Here is a 22,398-nt window from a genome sequence, read left to right on the forward strand (position 1 = left end):
AGACGCAGAATATGGCCTGTGGAGAGAAGGGGAGGGCAAAAGAGGCAGGAGCCTGTCTGCCATTGAGTACTAGATACCCTCTGTTGCAGAAACACCTTTAATATTGGAGGGACGCGGCCTCCTTGCCGAGTGCGTGGTAACTGCAGTGACAGAGGCCAGGGCCCAGTGAGGGTGTCTGTCGTCTGCCCCTTCCCCTCACGTCCGTCAGGACAGAGGAAAACCATAGTCTCTCCAACGACGACCAAACTAACCGGCGTCCCGAGAAGTCCCGGTGCCTCGAATCAGCTACATCTGTTGATTCACAAGGCAACGTCCTTGAGTCTCAGGCGGAAGGAAGTGTTTTGGATTTCTCATGACCAAACCGCGGGTGTGGTTTTATACTTAACTTTTCTGAATGATAAATCCTAAGAGGAACTATCGCTCGCCCCTCCCTAGATGTGGAAAAATCATTACCAAAAAGAAGAGTGATCCACTTGCTTGGGGAGAAAAGTGCTTGCGTGTCAGCTGCTGTGTCCGATGAGTCTGTGGCTGGAGACAGCGGGGTCTACGAAGCTTTCGTGAAACAGTAAGGACTTAGCGGGAGTGCTTTTCGGTGACCCTGTATGTCCTCATAGCTGCGCACGGAGGTGGGGGCGGGGGGAGGACTCTGGACTGTGAGTGCACCAGCGCCCTTAGTCCGCTCGTGCAGTGGTAAGGGTCATCGGCCCTTAAGAGGGTGTAAGGGTTGTGGGTGTTAAAGAGGTGAGGTGCCTGAAAATTTCTGTACACCAAAAACATCCCACCTGACCCGCTTGGAGACTTAAAATTTGATTAAAAAAATTTTTTTGTTAATGTTTATTTATTTTTAAGAGAGAGAGAGAGTGTAAGCGGAGGAGGAACAGGGAGAGAGGGAGACACAGAACCCGAAGCAGGCTCCAGGCTCTGAGCCGTCAGCACGGAACCCGACGTGGGGCTCGAACCCACAAACCGTGAGATCGTGACCCGGGCCGAAGTCAGACGCTTAACTGACTGAGCCACCCAGGCGCCCCTAAAACTTGATTTTAATGAGAATATTGGAGGCGTTGGCCAGTACCCAAATGGCACATGAAGTTCCTTGTGTCTTTCTGAGAGCCTGGAGTATGTCTCGGGGTGTGGTGGGCCCCAAGGAGGCTCAGGAAAGTCTCAGGCATCAGGAAGTCTTTCCCCTCAAGGTTCGGAAGCAGACTGCTCTCGAAAAGGTGAAGAAAGATTTAAAAGAGTGAGCTCTCACTGGGGTCCGGTCCACTGGGTGGTGTCAGAGGGCTGTGAATTCAGGTTTTCATTCGGAATCATTAAGTGGCAAACGGTAACCATCACGGTCAATACCCCTGCTCCTAAATGGGTCCCCTACACCCGCTGTCGCCCTGTCCCTAGGCCTAGTGAAGTTGAAGATGTTCCGTACAGTGAAGGGGATGTCACCATCGTGGAGACTGCCCAGGTGCAGATCGGACTCAGGTAAGGGAAGGCCCCCCGGGGACGGACGGTTCTGGAACTCGGTGCAGCGACGAGTGGCCTGTGCTCTCTCCTGGTCTCATCAGCTCCTCTCTTGACAGATATGATGCCAGAAGGTCAAGTTTCATGGTGATTTTAGCACAGCTCCGAAATCTCCATGCCTTCCTGATACCTCACACTTCAAAAGTGTAAGTAAAATTAGCGAAGAACAAGTAGGGGAACTGAAAATTTTTCCCGTCTGATAAATTGTCCGTTGTAACCGAGCAGTTCATCCAGATAAAGATGAGAAGGACATGGCCGGGCCGACCACGTCTTAATCCACAGTGGATAAAACAGAAAGAATCGGAGAATGTGCAAAAACCATATTAGATGTTGATCCTTATGCAGCCAATTCGTTAATTAGCCTGGGAACCAAGATTTTTCAATCTCCCTTTACAGCCAGAAATTCTATATTGTCCTATGTTGGGGCCTGGTTGTTGTTGTTGTTGTTGTTTTTTAATTTAATTAAAATGTTTGTGGTTGCTTAATTATGACCGCTGTTGGTTTGCAGGGATTTTCTGATCTGTTACAAGAAAATGTGGTGATTAAATTTATCAGTACAACTTTGCCAAACTCCTTATCGTGTTACGTGTAACGCATCCTTAACATCAAGTATTCGTTTCCCCGTGACCATTAATTTCTTAAAGTTACTTCACGTCGTCAAATGAAGTGATGTCATTACTGCTCCGTAGTCTGTTGCTTAGGGACTGTGTTTTCTGACAGGTATCTCTAGCAACCTTTACCACCATTCACACTTTCTGGAGTCAGCGTTTCAGGGACTCTCTTAACAGCCCATGGCTATAGAGCACCAGAAAGAAGCCAGATTTCAACTGAGCACCTCTGACTTCGAATCCAGAATCCATATGTCCTACAGCCTTGCACTCAATAATATGTTCAGTCTGCCAGTACAAGGGCTTGGAAAGAAGAAAGTCCTATTGAGGGGTGACTCCCCCCTCCCCAGACTCTGTACCCAGCCAGGTGGATGTTTTTCTCGTTGATAGAGTATATTCCTCAATGAGAAAGACATTGAACAGAGTAAATGTAAGAGTTCTGGATGCTTTCCCTATGGGTTTACTTTTAACCACACGTGAATATTCTAAGAATCGTCAGAGAAAAACTAGATCTAAATAAAAATGTAGCTAGATGGAGATCATTCAGTAGGCAGTAGATTAGAGCTAGTGGGTGTCTGTGTGTTAATGATCGTCAAGGCCGGAGGGACGTAAGGTTCCGGGGGGGGGAGTGGGCTCACAGGACCTCCTGAGTCAAGGTGTGGGTGGGATCCGCATTAATAGCAAGACCAGTAAAGAAGGAATGCTTACTGGGGAGTATCTGGATCACCCCAGAGAGCCTGCTTCCCGGGACTGAGATTAGGAAGTCCAGCCAGGGAAGACTGGCTTCGTATTGTTATTTGTGACTTCTCCCTGCCAGTAAATACGCGGACATACTGGGGCGTTGGCAGCCTTTTCATATCAGGGTGGCGGGTCTGGGAGATGACGGTTCCCCCAGGGATCGAACCCAAGAACAGGGAGAGCCAGCCCACAAGCCCAGGAGACAACCACAGAAGGGCCCAAGATCAGGCATTTTCTCAACCTCGTCCTGTCGGGGAAGGGCTCCCCAAATGTCCTGCCGCTGCCACTCCGGTCACTCTCAGGTTCTCCCCAGGGAGTCACAAAGCGCTCCTGAGGTACGGTGACAGCCAGCACAGCTCAGGACCCGTGTCAGCACTCAGGCAGTGAGTTCAGCAGGCTCTTCTGCAACCCCCACCCCCTGTCCCCGCCAGCTCTCAGGCAGTCACTCCTCTAACTGGTCTGAACTTCGCCGAGACGCATAGCGCCACGTTCCTAAACCCGTACCTGAAAGCCTTGGCCCAAATAATGACACTGCAAAAAGTGACAGCTTGTGTGAAATATCTTCGGCCAAGGCCCACTAGTCTACCAATGCTGAACCTCCGTAATCAGTGTCGATGTCAAATACGGAAATAACGTGACGTGCCTCGGCCCTGCACGTGAATTTACAGCTTTCATAATTGGAGAAAGGCATCTTTTAGAGTATGAATTAGACAAGGCTGGAATTGGGGGTGGGGGAGGGACTCAATGGGTGTTCTCTTTCTGGGATTGAAAAGAAAATACCTCGCGCTGTTTCTAAGAATTGTGAACCCTCACCTAACGGGTGCTTAGAAAAATCATTTGAAGGTAGTGTTAGAAGTTACCGTTTTCCGCGAACTCTTCGTCCGAATTTTACAAAGCGTAAGCCTCTTAAAACAGTTTGTCGCATCTGAAACTTCCGTGATGCTAGACAATTAAAATTTTTAAGTTTTCTTATATGCTACTTAGCCTTTCTTTTTCACTAGTAGGATAATGTATTCCATTCCTGGGAAATGATCATAAACACCTCTTGTGTAACACTGAGGGTGAATATTTTTTGGGACAAAGACAGCATGATTCTGTCTTCCCAGGCTCAGGAAGCTTTATTTTGGAATTGGCTGTACGTGGGCAGGTGGGACGTGAAATTCGTCCGCCCCGCAGATTTTCTTCCTCTTCACTTTCCCATCGTGCGCCTCTGCCGCAGCCCTGTGGTGAGTGGCAGGCTGGGGCATAGCCCGCCCGGGTGGGTCACAAACACTGCCCCTCTGCCGCCGAGCGCGGACGGACCCGTTATGGCACCAGTCGTGGTTGACCATGAACTCCGTGTTCCCGTGTTTCTCTCTTTTGCGGATCATTTCAGACGGTAACTGTGAGTCTGGGATCACTGAAGGGCGCGTGAAATCCGTTTTGCTCTTGTTCTTCGCAGATATTTCAGGGTTGCTCTGCTTCCCTCCTCAACTGACGTCAGCTGTCTGTTTCGAACGAAAGTCCATCTAGCCACAGAATCCATTCTGTTCAACGATATGTTCCGGGTGGCCATCTCCCAAACAGCCTTACAGCAGAAGACGCTGAGAGTGGATCTCTGCTCTGTCAGTAAACACCAAAGTGAACAATGCCTGGTAGGTCGTGTTGCAATTAACCGTTATCAAGTAACACCTCTGGTTGCATATCCTGACAATAGCCGTCTAGCTGCTGTTTGCCAGCCCCGGTACCGCTCTAGATCCGCCCAGTGCCGTGGACACACCCAGTGACGGGTTCCTTTTTTTTTTTTTTTTTTTTTTTTAATCTGGAGTAGTGATTTCTGGCTTTCATCCTCTTATTCGAGAACTTTCAAATCTGCTTCTTAACTGTGATTTTCTGGAAACCTACCCAGTCTACCCTTTGGCTAAAGCCGAACTCTGAGCTCTGTCACGACTGTCACTCCGAGCGTGTTTATTATTCCCAGCACGAGTGTTGTGCTCGGTGCTCCGTATGCGTTCTGTCATTTAATCCTCGCGACTGTCCTAGGGAAAAGGTATGATGACCCTCCTTTCAGATAAAGAACTGCTATACGAGGTAGCGTGTCCGGGGTCACACAGCTGGTGAGGGATGGAACCAGGTATCAAAACGCACCCCAGGCATAATGCACCGTCACAGATTGAAATCAGACTGTGTAGTCCCATTATTCTCCCCAGCCCTGACGTTGCAGCTTCTAGGAAGACTTCAGTGTTGCTGTTGAGAGGAATATGATATTTAAACGCTAAAGCAAAAGACTTCATATGTCACTAAAAGTGAGTTTTGCTCACCACTGTACATAATAACCAGAGAACCGTTGCACAGCGGGAAGGTGACACAGGGGGGTCAGATGTGAGCCTCTAGAGGTGTGCCCGTGCGTTCAACAACAGCACGGGTCTCTGGTTGACTCTCCTTGGCGGTACAATGGGAAGCACGAAAACACGCTTCATGACGAGCAAAGTTTAAAAGGTAGAGAGACTTCTTGTAAGTATTTCCTTTTCTTTATATGAAAACAATATTTGATAATATTACCTGAGAATAAAAAAAAAGAAGCAAAGCTAACAGACAGACTCATTAGGCTGTCAGAAAGGCGTGTACCACAATAGATATGGATGTCGGGAGCTCTATAAAATTAGTAGGTATGTTAATTAATCTCCTTTAAAAAAAATGATACAGTTCAGTTAGATTCTGGCTCATATGTGTGATTCGCTGGAATGTAACTAACTTACCCAAATTAAAATTTTGCTGTCTGGTCTCTCATTTAAGAACCACTATAGAGTTTTTATTTGTTTTTGAACTTTACAGTGGACAATGGGTTTTTGTGAGTAATAATCAAATGTTGCAGCATATTGTAAGAGGTATTATGGTTTCTGCTTAGTCATTTACTCTTTCAATTTTCATTTTTTGTCTTTTCATTTAAAAATAATTCCACACGTACAGAAAGTTGCATGCTCTGTCATTAGGTTTTGGCAAAATAGTATCTCACAAAATAATCCTAGGGTTGGCTTCTAGATTGGGATTATTTCTTATTTAGTCGCACCTAAAAATATAAGACATCTTCAGGTTTAAAAAAAAAATCCACCGATGCTTTAGAACATGAGTATTGCATGTTTTAAATCCTAACACAAGCTTTCCCAATAATCTTAATTGTATGAGAGGAAGGAAATATGAATTTAAACATGTTATTTTCTCTCTTCTTTGCTCCCCCCGCCCCCATCATTTCACATAGGCTGGAACTCAGATCAGTTTGGCCGATTTACCGTTTTCCAATGAGATTTTCACTCTGTGGTATAACTTGCTGCCTTCTAAACAAATGTCTCGCAAAAAGAATGGCGAAGAAAATGAGGATTCCGTATTTCAACCAGACCAGCCGTTAATCGAGCCTATAGACTTGGTGAGTCACGTTCGGAGAAAGGGCTCATAGTATGACCGGATGAAACCGTGTGGAATGGCCGCGGTGCCCACTTGCTCCCACGCGCTTTCACAAAACTGTCCTCTCCTCCTCTGACCGCTCACCCTTCCTCCCGGCTTCCCAACAACGACGACACCAGACGCTCATTTCTGCTCACACGTCCTTCCGTCACAATAAACCGATGCAGAGCCTTCATTGGTTTAGGTGACCGTGGAAGACCTTTTGATTTAAATTTATACTTCCGTGCGGTTGTGTGCGTGTCTTTGATTCCTCTGCCAGGTTATCCGTTCGGAACTCTGGTAATTTGCAAATGTTAAATCGTCAAGGCCAAAGAGGGCCTTCGTTTCTATCCGTGGCATCAATATCCATAAATAGTTTTCCAGGAAAAAGGTTTTTTGTAACCAACAGCCATACTTCCAACGTTTCAGAAAACGTACAGAGGGGCATTTGGGGAGGCCGTTCATCGCTGACTTGGCATTTGTGAACCTTGTTACCGAGTTCAAGTTTATTTTCGATTATCTGTGGGGAAAGAGCTTACTAAGCAGAAGTCAGATAATCACTGATCATCGACCGTGTGCAGGGCGCCAGAGTGGACGTCGCGGTGGGTGGTGAAGGGGACGCAGATGCCGGGAGAGCTTGCACTCCATGCCCGCGGCCGGCCCGGCGTCAGGCCCCCAGGATGATGGAATGCGACGTCGCCTTTGAGAGTGCTTCTGTAATGGTCACACTGTGGGGAAATGGCTGCTCACAGCTCGATGCAGTGTAACTCACATACCACACGGTTCCTCCAGTTAACACGTACTTCGCCCATCTGAAGCACGCAGTTCAGTGGCTTTTAGTATGTTCACGGGGTTGGGCCTCCAGCACCACAATCTGGTATTAGAACATTGTCGTCATCCCTGAAAGAAGCCCTGTGCCCGTTAGCGGTCCCTCCCTGTTCTCCCTAACCCCTCTCCCCCAAGGCAACCACTCGTCTTTCTGTCTCTGTACATTTGCTTGTTACGGACATGTCAGATAAATGGGATAAGACGGTATTTGTTCTTTTGTGATTACCTCTTTCACTCAACGTACTGTTTTCAGGGTACATCCATATTCCAGCATGTATTAGTATCTCATTCCTTTTTATTGCCAACTAATACCGCATCATATGGATATACCACCTTTTTTCTGTCTGTTCATCAGCTGATGGGCATTTGGGCTGTTTCTGCTTTAAAAAACTTTTTTTTAATGTTTATTTATTTTTTGAGAAACAGAGAGAGAGCACAAGCAGGGGAAGGGCAGAGAGAGAGGGAAACACAGAATCCGAAGCAGGCTCCAGGCTCTGAGCTGTCGGCACAGAGCCCGACACGGGGCTCAAACCCACGAACCGTGAGATCGTGACCTGAGCCGAAGTTGGACACTTAACCGATTGAGCCACCCAGGCACCCCGTTTCCCTACACTCTTACCACAAATCTGGCCTTCTGATTTTAGCCATGTTAGTGTTGTGTGAAGTACGATCTCGTTATGGTTTTGATTTATACCCCTAATGACTAATGATACTGAGCATATTTTCATGGACTTACTGGCCATTAGTATGTTTTTTTCTTTTTTTTTTTCTTTAAATCCAAGTTAGTTAACATACAGTGTAATAATGATTTCAAGAATAGAATTTAGTGATTCATCACTTACATATAACACCCAGTGCTCATCCCAACAAGTTCGCTCCTTAATGCCCATCACCCATGTAGCCCAGCCCCCCACCCAACGCCCCACCAGCAACCCTCAATTTGTTCTCTGTATCTAAGACTCTCTTATGGTTTGCCTCCCTCTCTGTTTTTATCTTATTTTTGCTTCCCTTCCCCTATGTGCATCTGTTTTGTGTCTTAAGTTCCACATATGAGTGAAATCATATGATATTTGTCTTTCTCTGACTTGTTTCACTTAGCATAATACACTCTAGTTCCATCCACACTGTTGCAAGTGGCATGATTTCATTCCTTTTGATCACCAAGTAGTATTCTATGTACATATACACCACATCTTCTTTACCCACTCATTAGTCGATGGACATTTGGGCTCTTTCCATAATTTGTCTATTGTCAAGAGCGCTGCTATAAACATTGGGGTGCATGTGCCCCTTCGAATCAGCATTTTTGTATCCTTTGGATAAATACTGAGTAGCGCAATTGCTGGGTTGTAGGGTAGCTCTATTTTTAGTTTTTTGAGGAACCTCCACATTGTTTTCCAGAGTGGCTACACCAGTTCGCATTCCTGCCAACAGTGCATTCCCACCGCATCCTCGCCAACATCTGTTGTTTCCTGAGTTGTTAACGTTAGCCATTCTGACAGGTGTGAGGTGGTATCTCATTGTGATTTTGATTCGTATTTCCTTGATGATGAATGATGTTGAACATCTTTTCATGTGTCTGTTAGTCATCTGGATGTCTTCTTTGGAAAAGTGTCTATTCATGTCTTTTGCCCATTTCGTCACTGGATTATTTGTTTTTTGGGTGTTGAGTTTGATAAGTTCTTTGTAGATTTTGGATACTAACCCTTTATCTGATATGTCGTTTGCAAATATCTTCTCCCATTCTGTCGGTTGCCTTTTAGTTTTGCTGATTGTTTGCTGTGCAGGAAGCTTTTTACCTTGATGAGGTCCCAATAGTTCATTTTTGCTTTTATCTCCTTGCCTCCAAAGACATGTCAAGTAAGAAGTTGCTGCAGCCGAGGTCAAAGAGGTTATTGCCTGTTTTCTCCTCTAGGATTTTGATGGCTTCCTGTCTTACAAATTTAGCTCTTGTGTCCATTTTGAGTTTATTTGTGTGTATGATATAAGAAAGTGGTCCAGGTTCATTCTTCTACATGTCGCTGCCCCGTTTTCCCGACGCCATTTGTTGAAGAGATTGTCTTTTTTCCATCAGATATTCTTTCCTGCTTCGTTGGAGATTAGTTGGCCATACGTTTGTGGGTCCATTCCTCGGTTCTCTCTTCTGTTCCATTGATCTAGGTGTCTGTTTTTGTGCTAGTACCATACTGTCTTGATGATTACAGCTTCGTAATCTAGCTTGAAGTCCAGAATTGTGATGCCTCCAGTTTTGGTTTTCCTTTTCAACATCACTTTGGCTATTCAGGATCTTTTTTGGTTCCAGACAAATTTTAGAATTGTTTGTTCTAGCTCTGTGAAGAATGCTGGTGTTATTTTGATAGGGATTACATTGACTATGTAGATTGCTTTGGATAGTATCTACATTTTAACAATATTTCTTCTTCCAATCCATGAGCATGGAATGTTTTTCCAGTTCTTTGTGTCTTCCATTTCTTTCATAAGCTTTCTGTAGTTTTCAGGGTATAGATCTTTTACCTCTTTGGTAATTTGGTTTATTCCTTGGTATTTTATGGTCATAGTGCAGTTGTAAATGGGATCAGTTCCTTGATTGATTTCTCTTTCTGCTGCTTCATTATGGGTGTATAGAAATGCAACCAATTTCTGTACGTTGATTTTATATCCTGTGACTTTGCTGAATTCATGGATCAGTTCTAGCAGTTTTTTGGTGGAGTCCTTTGGGTTTTCCATGTAGAGTATCGTTTCATCTGCGAAGAGTGGAAGTTTGACTTCCTCCTTGCCAGTTTGGATGCCTTTTATTTCTTTTTGTTGTCTGATTGCTAAGGCCAGGACTTCTAACACTATGTTGAGTATCAGTGGTGCGAGTGGACATCCCTGTTATGTTCCTGACCTTAGAGGGAAAGCTTTCAGTTTTTCCCCATTGAGGATGATATTAGCTGTGGGTCTTTCGTATATGGACTTTATGATCTTGAAGTATGGTCCTTCGATCCCTACTTTCTTGCAGGTTTTTATCAAGAAGTGATGCTGTAGTTTGTCAGATGCTTCTTCCGCATCTATTGAGAGGACCATGTGGTTCTTATCCTTTTATCAGTGTGATGTACCTCATTAATTGATTTGTGGATTTTGGTAAATCCCATTTGATCATGGTGAATAATTCTTTTAATGTATTGTTGTTTCTGGTTTGCTAGTATTTTATTGAGAATTTTCGCATCCATGTTCATCAAGGAAATTGGTCTGTGGTTCTCCTTTTTAATGGGGTCTTTGTCTGGTTTTGGAATCAAGGTAATGCTGGGCCATTAGTATATTTAAAAAAATTTTTTTGAGAACTGTCTATTCAGATCCTTTCTCTTTGTTTTAAATTCTTTATCATTTTATTTTATTATCTCTTTATTAATTATTATTTTAGTATTGAGTGATAAGACTTCCTTGTGTAGTCTTGGCACAAATCCTTTATCCAATAAATGACTTACAAATATCCTCTCTCATTCTATGGGTTTCTTTTCACTTTTTAAAAATTAATTAGTTAATTAATTTTTGATAGAGGGCAGGCGCAAGTGAGTGAGAGGCAGAGAGAGAGGGAGAATGGGAGAGAGAGAGAGGGAACCCTATGCTGACATCATGGAGCCCAATGCGGGGCTCAAGCTGACCTGACATGGGGCTCAAACTCATAAACCATGAGATCATGACCTGAGTCAAAGTCAGATGCTTAACGGACTGAGCCACTCAGGTGCCCCTTCACTTTCTTGATGGTTTTGTTTGAAGTACAAAATTTTTAATTTTGATAAAAGTCCAGATTGTCTGTTTCTTTCTTTTATTGCTTCTGCTGTTGATGTCATATCTAAGAAGGCTTTGCCTAACCAAACATCACAAAGATTTATGCCTGTGTTTTCTTCTGAGTGTTTTACAGTTTAGTCTTATTTTTAGGTCTCCAGTCCACTTGGATTGTTCTTTATGTGTGATGTCAGGAGTGTGTCCAACTTCATTTTCTTGTATGGTGGGTGTGTGATTGTCCCCAGTACCACTTATTGAAAACACTGGTCTTTCCCCAGTGAATTATCTTGGCACCGTTTCTAAAAATCAGTTTGCCGTAAGTGTGATCGTTTATATTTCTGGACTCCAAATTCTGTTCCATTAATCTGTATGTCTGTATTCATGTCAGCACCACACTACTGTGATGACTGTAGCTTTGTAGCTATTTTGGAATCAGAACATGTGCATCATCCAACTTTGTTTTTCTTTTGTAGGATGGTTTGTCTTATTCGTGGTCCCTTGCATTTCCGTATTTCTGCAAAAAGAAAAAAAAGGCAGCTAGTCTGTAGGTCAGTTGAGGGGTGGGGTGGGTATTGTCATCTTCACAGTTCTAACTCTTCTTATCCATGGATTTGGGATATCTTCCCATTTATTTAGGTCTTCATTAACCTCTTTAAAAAATGTTTTCTAGTTTTCACAGCCCAAGTTTGCACTTCTTTGATTAATTTTATTCTTTTTGATGCTATTGTAAATAGAAATATTTTCTTAGTTTCATTTTCAGATTTATCTTGCCATCCTACAACCTTACTAAACTGGTTTATTGGGTCTAATAGTGTTTTCGTGGATTCCTTAGAATGTCCTGTACATAAGATCATATCTTCTGCAAATAGAGTCGGTTTTACTTCTTCCTTTCCAGTTCCTTTTAACTTCTTTTTCTTGCCTCTTCATCCTGGCCTGAACCTGCAATACAATATTGAAAGAAATGGTGAGAACAGACAAAATTCTGTTCTTTGTCGCGTATGTGATCTTGTAGGGAAGCTTCCAGTCTTTCACTATTACATATGATTTTTGCTGTAGTTGTTGTAGTTGCCTTTTGTTAAGTTGAGGAAAATCCTTTTCCTAGTTTGTTGAGTGTTTTATCATAGAGACTGTTGGATTTAACCAGTGCTTTTCTTCTGCATCTATTGAGATGACGTGTGTTTTTTGTCCTTTATTCTCTTCATACGGTTCACTGATTTCAGATGTCAGACCAGCTTCTCGTTCCTAAGATAAATCCCACTTGGTCATGGTGCATAATCCTTTTTCTATGATATTAGATTCAGTTTTCTAGTATTTTGTTGAGAACCTTTTTTACGTCTGTATTCGTCGTTTTCTTCTGATCACCTTGTCTAGTTTCAACTTTAGGGTAATTCTGGCCTCAGGGAATGAGTTAGGAAGTGTTCCCTCCTCATCTACCATTTGAGAAGAATTGGCATGAATTCTTTATATGTTTGGTAGAATTTGGCAGTGAAGCCCTCTGAGTTTGGACTTGGTGGGAAGTTTTTTGTTTACTAATTCAATCTCTTGTTCTAAGTCTACTCAGAATTTTGTTATAATACCACTTTGAGTAGTTCGCGTCTTTCTGGAATGTGCTCACTTTATCTAGTTTATCCAACTTGTTGGCAGACGGTTGTTTCTAGTAACCTTTATCATTCATTTTATATCTCTAAAGTTGATAGTGATGTTCCCTCTTTTGCTCCTGATTTCAGTAATTTGAACTTTCTTTCCATTTTTCTTGGTCAGTCTAGCTAAAGGTTTTTACTTTTTTGAATCTTTTCAAAGAATCGACTTTTGGTTTCCTTGATCTTCTCTAATATTTCTCTATTCACCATTTTGTGAATTTCTACTCTGGTGTTTATTATTTCCTTCCTTCTGATTGCTTTAGGTGTACTTTTTACTCTTTTTTCCATTTTCTTCAGATGGAAGGTTAGGTTATAGATTTGAGATCTTTCTTCTGTTTTAACACACCCACTTAACACTGTAAATTTCTTGCTGAGCACTGCTGTAAGCAGCATCTTACAAACTTCAGTATGTTTTAATTTTCATTCAGCTCTTTAATATTTTCTAATTTTTCTTGTGACTCCTTTGACTCATTGGTTATTTAGGAGTGTGCTGATTTTCACATCTTTGTTATTTCTTATTGTTTCCTTCTGTTACTGATTTTTAACTTCCTTACAGTGTGGTCACAGAATATATTTTGTAGGACTTCAGTCCTTTTAAGTCTGTTGAGGTTTGTTTCATGGCCTAGCATGTTCTGCCATTCCTGGAGAATGTGCCATGTGTACTTGAGAAGAATGTGTATTCCGCTCTTGCTGGGTGAGTTTTCTATAGGTGTTTGTTAGGTCTCGTTTGTTCACAGTGTTGTTATATGCATACATATGCCTTCTTATTACACTTTTTATCGTATCCTAATCTCACTTTAACTTGTTTCTTTTGTGGAGGGGAGTGATGGAGAGATTTATAGCAGAGCGTACAGATCTGATATGAATTTTCCAGTGACTTTTCACAAAGCAAGCACACCTGTGTAGCTCCCACCCGCATCAAGGTATAGTGCGTTATCAGCACCCCAGCGCCCTCCCTGGTGCCCCCGTCCTAGTCATTACCACGCTCCCCTAAAGGTAATCTCTACTCTGACGTCTGTCTCTGAACTTTACATAATGGAATCTTTCGATATATGTTATGTCTGGCATCTCGTGCTCACCATTATGTCTGTGAGAGTCATCTATGTTATTTTGTGTGATTGTAGCTCATTCATGCTCACTGTTGTGCAATATTTCATTGTGTAATTTTATCACAGTTTATTGATCCATTCTGCTATCGATGGACATTTGAGTTTCTGATTTGGAGGCTACTAGGATTAGTGCTGCTCTTACCATCTTGCACATGTCTTTATCTTTCATTTTAGCCATTGTGGTAAGTATATAGTACTCTCATGTTTTTCCATTTCCCTGATTATAATATTTAATGGCCAAATGGATGTCCTTTTTTGTGAAACATCTGTCCAAGATTTCGCCCATTTTTCTGTTGGATTCTCTCTCTTTTTTTTCAGTAGTTTGGTAGCCGTTCTTCATTTTAGATTTGAGTGTTTTGTCAAATATGTCTATTGCAAATATCTTTGCCCATTCTGTGGTTTGCCTTTTCATTTTCTTAATGTTGCCTTTTGGTGAATAGAAGTACGCAGGTTTAACGCAGTCTTTTTTATCAGTTGTTCCCTGTGTGCTTAGCGCTTTCCTTTGCTATTTAAGAACTATTTGCCCACCCCAGGGTCATGAAGATGGTTTCCTGTCTTGTCTTATAAAAGCTTTATTGGTTTACCTTTCACATTTAGATCTGCAGCTCATCTGAAATTAATTTTTTTGTAAGGTATGAAGTAGGGATCAAGATTTCTTTTTATCCACGTGGTAGCCCATTGGCCCAGCACCATTTGTTGAGAAGACTTTCTTTCCCAGCTGCATTGCATTTTCATCTTTGTCATAATCCACTGACCTGGACATGTGGAACTCTGTTCCTAGATATTCTGTTGCATTCCGTTGGCTTAGTTGTCTACCTTTGTAGAAAATACTCTACTTTTTTCAAAGTGAAAGCTTTCAGTAATTTGTCATGTAGAATGATTTTTCTGAGCCTCTGTGTAGATAATCACCGTCAGATTAAAGAAGTTTCTTGCTCTTTCTAGTTTGCCAAGACTTTTGATTATGCATAGATACTGAGTTTTCTCAAACATTTTTACTGTCTACTTAACTCTTAAATTGATTACACAGTTGTTCTCTTTTATTCTCTTAGTGTGCTGGATTGTACATTGATTAACTTCGGAATGTTAAACCATGCTTGGATTGCTGGAATAAAACAGACTTCATCGCGATGTATTTTATATGTGTTTTTATATATGTTGCTGGTTTTGATTTCTTGATTTTGTGTTTGGGTTAATTTTCATTTATGTTCATGAGAGAGGTTAGTCTTTAATTTCCTTTTTTTTGTAATGTCGGGTTTTTTTTTTACTTCAAGGTTTACCAGCCTTCCTAATGTAAATTAGAAAGTATTCCTTTTTCACTTCCTGCGGAAGGTTTTGTAAGGTGGGTATCATACCTTCCATAAGTCATTGGGAGAATTCCCAAGAGAATTCACCAGCCCAGCCTATAATTTTCTTTGTGAGAAGCAGCCTTTCACAACCAAGGCTATGTAAGAAGTAAACATTTACCAAAAAAATATTTTCGATGACTATTTTCTTATTTCTCCCAAGGATGGCACATTAACTCACACCATTTTAGATGTCATGTTTTGTTTTGCTTTAACATAATGGATGCTAGAGGGCACAAGGGCTTAACTCTAATGGAATCCCAGTTGAAAAGGGCTGGTGGACCATTTTTTATTATAGATTCCATTTCTTTATTAGATACAGAACTATTCAAGGGGCGCCTGGGTGGCTCAGTCGGTTAAGCGTCCAACTTCAGCTCAAGTCATGATCTCACGGTTCATGAATTTGAGCCCCGCGTCGGGCTCTGTGCTGACAATTTGGAGTCTGTTTGGGATTCTCTCTCTCTCCCTCTCTCTCTGCCCCTCCCTGACTCATGCTTTCTCTCTCTCGCAAAGTAAATAAATAAACTTAAAAAAAAAAAAGATACAGGACTATTGCAGCTTTCTATACTTGTATTCATTTCAGTAAGCATTATTTTCTACAGGATTTGTCTATCTTACCTAAATTATCAAAATTTTAGCAAAGCTATCCAAGGTACCCTCTTACTTTTCATATATACAAGGACTTTGCTATGTTTCTGTTTTATTTCTCACATTGGCAAATTTGTACCATTTCTGCTTTTTTTCTCACTCTTGCTAGGGACTTGTCAAATGTTTTATTTTATTCAAAGAAACATCTTTTGGCCTTGTTGATTCTTTTTCTCTATTTATACATGTGTTTTCTATTTTATTAGTCCTGCTCTTTTCTTTATTATGTCCTTGCTTCTGCCTTCATTAGGCTTAATTTGCTGCACTTTTTTTTTTTTTTTTAACATCTTGAGATAGGTAATTGTTCACCCATCTTCTTTTCCAATTTATGCATTTAGGGCTTAAAAATTCTTTTTGAGCACAGCTTTGTCTGCTTTTCACAAGTTTGATAATATGATATTATCAAAATATCATTGAATTTAAAATAGTTTTTAATTTTCATTGTAATTTCTGTTTTGATCTATGAGGGTTTTTTTTTTAGAAGTATATTTACTTAATTCCTAAACTGGGGTTTTCTAGTTATCTTTTTATTATTGATTTCTTCTAGCTGTATTTCACTGTTTTCAGAGAACAGAGAACATACTATTCAATCATACAGAATATTGAAATTTCCTTTATGGCTTAGTATATGGTCAGTTTGGGTAAAAGTTCTGTGTGTTCTTAAGAGAACATATTCTACAGCCCAAGTTTGTCAATTTTTGTCTTTCACATCTTCTTCAAATTTTTCAATTTGCTTATTTTACCAGTTATTGAGAGAGATATTAAAATCCTCCAACTTATGATTGTAGATGTCTGTTTCTCCTTTTAGTTTGTTAGTCTTTGCTTTCTGACTTCTGTGTTTATGTTCACAGATGAATATAAATTTAGCATTGTGTTCTATCTTTCTGTTCAGCTGGCCCTTTCATTGTTATAAAATACCCCTCTTTATCTGTACTAATACCCCTTGTTTTAAAATCTGTTCCGTCTGGTATTGATAAAGCTGTGTCCACCCTTTTTCGGTTAGTGTTTTCACGGTTTATCTTTTTCCATCCTTTTACTTTCAATCTTTCTGAATTCTTAGATTTAAAGTGTTTCACTTGCAAGCAGTATATAGTTGCTTTTGATTTATTATCCAGTCTTATAATCCTTACCTTTTAATTGAAATATTTAGTTCATTTACATTTAATGCTATTAGTGATATATTTGGGTTCGAACATATTATCTTACTCTTTTTTTTTTTTTAAGGAAAGGAAAATTTCATTTGCCCTTCTATTAGATCATTAATAATACAGTCTTTTATTTTTTGCTGTATCCCTAGTGATTACAGCATGCATCCTTGCCTTCTTAAGAGAAGCTACCTTAAATTAATGCTTTTACTTTTTCCCACACTACAAGAATTTTAAAAGACTTGAACTCCATTTATGCCCTTTCCTCCTCCTGCGAAATTATTGGTCATGCGTTTTAGTTCTGTATATTTTAACGTATATCCCACAAGATACTATAGTTCTATTGCCAGTCAATATTCATTTAGATTTCCCCACATCTTTACCCTTCCTGGTGTATTTCATTTCTTTCTGCATTAGTGCACTCCCATTTGGGTCATTTTCCTTCTGCTTGAAGAACTCCCTTTAGGATTTCTTTTAGTGCACATCTATCAGTGTCTTTATTTCCACTTGAAAAGGAATTTTTTTTTTCCTGCATATTCAGAATTCTAGGTGGGCAGTTAATTCTCTGAACACATTACAGATACCATTTTGTTGTCATCTGGCTTCCACTGATTCTGTTGAGCTGCTGGAGAACAGTCGATCCTTAAAAAGTAATACATCTTTTTTTTTTCACTGCTTATAAGATTTTCTCTCTTCCTTTGCTTTTCAGCAGTTCCACTCTGATGTGCTAATGTGGATTTGTGTTTACACTAGTGAGATTCTCCACCATTTCATCAGTTTTCTTGAACACATTAACTGTAAAAACTTAAATTCCTTCTCTAAATAATGGCAGTGTATGGACCACCTGTAGGTTGCCTCTTTTATCTTATCCGTTGTTGTTCTTGGTTTCCAGTAGATGCTGGATATTATGTATGAAGAATTGTGGAGGCTCTGGCTGATATTTTCCTCCAGTGAGGATTTAGTATTCTTCCAGAAGGCAGATTACAACATGGGCAGATCACCTGAGTCACTTGGAGAACCTCCAATTCAATTGGAGGAATTCCAATTTTTCTCTCCCTAGGACCGTGAAGAAACTGAAGTACCTGCCTACTGTTTTAGCCTCCCTGCAGCTGGGCTTTGCTTAGTTTCCCACTTCTTGCTGTCGGATCTGCAGCAGAGGAGTGGGAAATACCGCAGCAAGAACATCGTGCGGAATACAGGACTCCCCTTTCCGTTCGTTTCCCTGGGCCCCAGTGTGCTGGCTGCCTTGGGGGCCTTCTCAGTTTTCATCTTCACGTTCTATCGATAGTGCCGCTGTTCGGCACAGCCACAATTTTAGCCTGTGTGCCTCAACCGCTAGAACTGATGCACGTCCCTGAGGGGAAAGGGTGGCAGTGACGTCGTTTCACCTGCCTGCGTTTCTCCTCTCCCCGGGGTCTCGGCCTCCAGTCCCGATTGCCTGTGTCGCTCTCGGTTGCTTTAAAAACGCCGGAGGTTGGTTTGTTGCCTTTTGTTTTATTTCCATCAGCTTTCATATTTGTTCTCGGCAGGAGAATTGGGTCTGGTGCCACCTTCTTTCCCACAACCGGAAGCTTCAGTCCCCATCTGATGAGTTTTTGAATCATTTCTCACAACATGTGATGTTAACTGCCGTCCGTACACCTTCTGTTCTCCAGGATGCCGTGTCAGCCCTCCTTGCAAGAACATCAGCTGAGCTGTTGGCTGTGGAACAAGAATTAGCACAGGAGGAGGAGGAAGAAGAAGAACCAGGGCAGGAAGAAGAGGAAAGGGGTCCAGATGGAGACTGGTAAAAACCCTGGCTTCCTTTTGCTATTCGGAAATGCAAAGAGGGTGTGTGTATCACAGGGAAACCTTTATAGGTTCAGATATTACCCCGGAATTATGGAAAGCGGTGCCGTGTTAGGCTGCTACCACTGAAGGAAGGACCCTCTTTGGTCATTAGAGAGTTGAAGAAGGTAACAGCAAAATTGTGGACCGCGCACGTCAGAGTTAACACAGGAAGGACTTTCTTTTTTCCTGCCTCCGTACGTTCTGACACTCTTTCCTGGGCTTTTTAAAATTCTTGGTCTCAGCTACCTGTTTTGAGGGGCTCCTGGGTGGCTTAGTCAGCTGAGCGTCTGACTCTTGATCTTGGCTCAGGTCATGATCCCAAGGTCCTTGGATTGAGCCCCGTGTCGGGCTCAGCACTAAGCGTGGAGCCTGCTTGGGATTCCCTCTCTCTCTCTCTCTCTGCCCCACTCTCCTGCTCTCTCTTGCTCTAAAATCATCATCATCATCATCTACCTGTTTTGAAAGGTGTGGTAGTTTATTGTCAATTCGTAAATAAATTTAAGAACTTACTTTCTTTTTCTTTAAATTACCAGAAGTACCTCTGTACCATTTAGGTTCAGGTAAAGCAAAGCACATATCTGAGTACTCATTTTCTATTTGTTCACCTCTGCCTTCTTTTTTTGTTTCCACCTAATTATCCATACCCCGTCCTTTGAAAAAAGAAAAAAGTTATTTATAGATTTTGTCCAGAATCACATATGTATAAAGAACTGCCTTTCCTGGCTTGCATTGTTTTCTCTAAAAACAAATTTTAATGAATGCATCTGTTTTTAAAGTATAGATGTAAAATTATTTGGATTAATTTTAATGTATATGTAGTTGCTTATACTGTTGTGTTTGATTGAACTCCTGTTAACACATATGCACATACATAGATAGCATGCGTTTGTGTGTGTGTGCATGTGCGTATAAAACTTGTTACAAACGAAGACTGGCAAGATACATCGTAAATAACAAAATCTTGGACATTTGGAAGGAACAGCTCACTACAGTTAGGCAAAAAGGTACAGATATACATTGTTCTTGTCAGGAGCCTTTTACAGTGATTACCAGTCAGAGCACTGCAAAAAATAAATAAATACGAGAGTGATTATAAGGCCCATCATGATATATTTGTGTGTGTAAAACACAGTTTGTTTCACATACATTTCCAAAAATACACTCGATTTGTAGCAGAAAGGAATTTATAGCTCGTGGAATCCTTGCTAGCTTCCCTGTGCTCATCTCATGACTAGGCAGTTAATAACAGGCGTGTGCCCATCTGCCAAGAGTCTCACCAATCACAATTACAGCCCACCCTTCAGTTATCAGTGGAGAAAATGTTACTGTCCTAAGGACATGAAACTCAACAGACCATGAGATATTCTAAGCCACGCTGGTACCCAGGCTTTCCTGTCGATGCAGTTTATTCAGAACATAAACCCGTATGTACATTCTGGGGCCCCGCTTGTAATACCACCCAAGCCCATGCTATGGCTTTGGTTAGAGACAAGATCACATGGCCTTAGGATTCCTGTTATTTCAGGTGTAAAACTCCCTTGACGCAGGGTTTTTACCCCTGCTAGACTGTAAGCACAGTTGTTTTTTATAAAGTTTTTTTTTTATAAAGATTTTATTTTTAAGAAATGTCTACAACCAGGGTGGGGCTCGAACTTGTAACCCCGAGATACAGAGTTGCACAATGCGCCGAGCCCGCCAGGTACCCCGACGATGGATATTTTCAATGCTTATGTCTTTATTCGCTTTTCGCGAAGTCACTCCATTCTGCTGGAGGATTAATTTTATAACAAGTAAACAACTGAAATCAAGTTACATTAAAGTGAGTGTCAGTGCTTTTAAATGGCGGGGCTAAAGGTTATACGTGATTTTCAGAATATTTCTAACTTAACGCCTAAGAATTCGGTCCGATTCCATTAATGTAACTTTGTAGTACCCAATTATGGTGATTTTGCTGCATATTGCTGGAGGGTCGGTTGCTGATTTCATTTCGCGTGTAGCAGTTCGAGCCGGGGAGATGGCTTGAATCGTTAACGTGAGTCTCATTCCTTGTGGGAGAGCGGTGTCCGCCCCAGGTGGCCCTGCTCACGTGTGCACCTGCCGGACCCAAGTTGTGTGTGGTTCTGCTCCGTCTCACCATAGGTTGACAATGCTGCGGGAGGCCTCTGATGAAATCGCGTCTGAAGAAGAGGCCGACGTGAAGTTGCCCGAGGGCGGTCGCCGTGCAGGAGACCTGTGCTCGCGCCCCCGCGTGCCCGAGGCGGAGGAGGACGTGGGCAGGAGAGAGGACGGCGGTGCTGAAGAGCGCGGCAGCCAGCCGCCCGGCGGGCCGTCCACCCTGGTGAGCACTTTCAGCCACACTCCCCACCGGCCTGACCTCTGGCGGCAGCGCGCAGGCTAAGTCTGTCTCCTCGGGTGTAAATCCGTACCAAGATCTGTGCCACAGCTGCTCACGGCAGGCGTTTGTGAAAGGAGGCTTTAAGATGTTCATATGGGCCCCAGTATTCATTCGTGACTTAAGTTTTCTGTAAGAAGATGAACAGTGCTGTTGAGAGCTGCGTAAGTGGTCTGGGAGGATTTATTAAAAGCGTTTCCGGAATTTCCCGGCTGACACCAGGACGACCACTGAATTGCGTCACGTTTCGTAAATGTTGTGAGTGGACACGTTCAAGTCCGTCTCGGTGACGCGGTGCTCTGACCGGAATCTGCTCTGGAACGTGGCAGGTCGCTCGGTGTAGGGATGGGTGCTGGTTACGGGAGGGACGTGTTGGTAGAGAGCGCATCCCCAAAGGGAGGAAATCATTTTCAGGCTTGGAGGATGCTTGGGATGTCGATGATGGAGTCTACAAAACTCCAGCCCTTTGTTCCTGAGGAAAATAGTATTTTGCCCTGACCCAAGACTTCCTCCGATAAAGGAGCACACCAGCACGAGGCAGCTTTTGAATCCTTTTATGCACGTGAGATCAACAATAAACGTCTGCCTGTGCCTGTAGAGTTAGTGCCCTGAGAAACTTGTTTTTACTTAAATTTTATTTTTTATTACATTTCCAGAGGTACAGCGAAAATCCAAACACAGCTTCACAGCAGTTGCTATTTCCGTGTATGCATAACTGCGTATTCTGTGTAAGCCTATAACTTTGTAGTATATTTTCATTTTCTTATATGTCGATTACTTGTATCGTTCTGAAAAAACAACCACCACAAAAACCAGGGATCACCATGTCGGACGGTATTTCGTGTCGAAGTACTCCTGAACGAGATTCTCTACAGAACCACATTTACCCTGTGGAAATTGAAGGCTTCCTTGTGTAGGCCAGATGTGTTGGGGGGCACCTCCACTCATGGATGACACCGTCCTGCTCACTGCAGGTCGGTCACTTCCCACTCGGCAGAAAACCATCTCCCGGGGTCCCGTCGGGAGGAACGCCAAGCCCGTCTCTCAGAAGCGGCCCTAGTGCCGGATGAGGCTCGGTTGGGAGATCAGCTGTTGCCTTTGTAGCTGGGCGAAAGGAGCAGAAATGTATCCTCGTCCATCCGCGCCTGACAGGTGTCTGACTTCCGTTCTAGGTTGATAAAGAGACAAACACGGATGAGGCAGGCGACACCAGCGTGGCAGTTCGCCCCAAAGACCGCAGCGGCCTGAGCACTCGGCAGCGCCCCTTTGTCCGCAGCAGCGTGATCGTGCGCTCCCAGACCTTCTCCCCGGGGGAGCGGAACCAGTACATCTGCAGGGTAAGGGGGACACTGCCCCCCCCCCCCGCCAGTGGGTGGCCCGCCGACCACCAGGGACAGTCACCGGGGGTCTTCCGATTCCG

At 42.6% G+C, this 22,398-nt stretch overlaps 1 protein-coding gene across 1 annotated transcript in view; it reads left to right on the forward strand.

Moving 5' to 3' along the window:
- The window catches only part of WWC2 (WW and C2 domain containing 2), a 187,862-nt gene that overhangs the window by 139,338 nt on the left and 26,126 nt on the right, over positions 1 to 22,398 (forward strand). The window contains exons 6-14 of the mRNA XM_030314445.1: positions 90 to 136; positions 436 to 565; positions 1,393 to 1,473; positions 1,572 to 1,658; positions 4,300 to 4,492; positions 6,097 to 6,261; positions 18,412 to 18,542; positions 20,726 to 20,924; positions 22,151 to 22,315. Of these exons, the coding sequence (XP_030170305.1) occupies positions 90 to 136; positions 436 to 565; positions 1,393 to 1,473; positions 1,572 to 1,658; positions 4,300 to 4,492; positions 6,097 to 6,261; positions 18,412 to 18,542; positions 20,726 to 20,924; positions 22,151 to 22,315 (1,198 nt within the window). The remainder of the gene's footprint in view (positions 1 to 89; positions 137 to 435; positions 566 to 1,392; positions 1,474 to 1,571; positions 1,659 to 4,299; positions 4,493 to 6,096; positions 6,262 to 18,411; positions 18,543 to 20,725; positions 20,925 to 22,150; positions 22,316 to 22,398) is intronic.

This window comes from Lynx canadensis, chromosome B1 (assembly GCF_007474595.2).
Source record: "Lynx canadensis isolate LIC74 chromosome B1, mLynCan4.pri.v2, whole genome shotgun sequence".
In the NCBI taxonomy this organism is placed as follows: Eukaryota; Metazoa; Chordata; class Mammalia; order Carnivora; family Felidae; genus Lynx; species Lynx canadensis.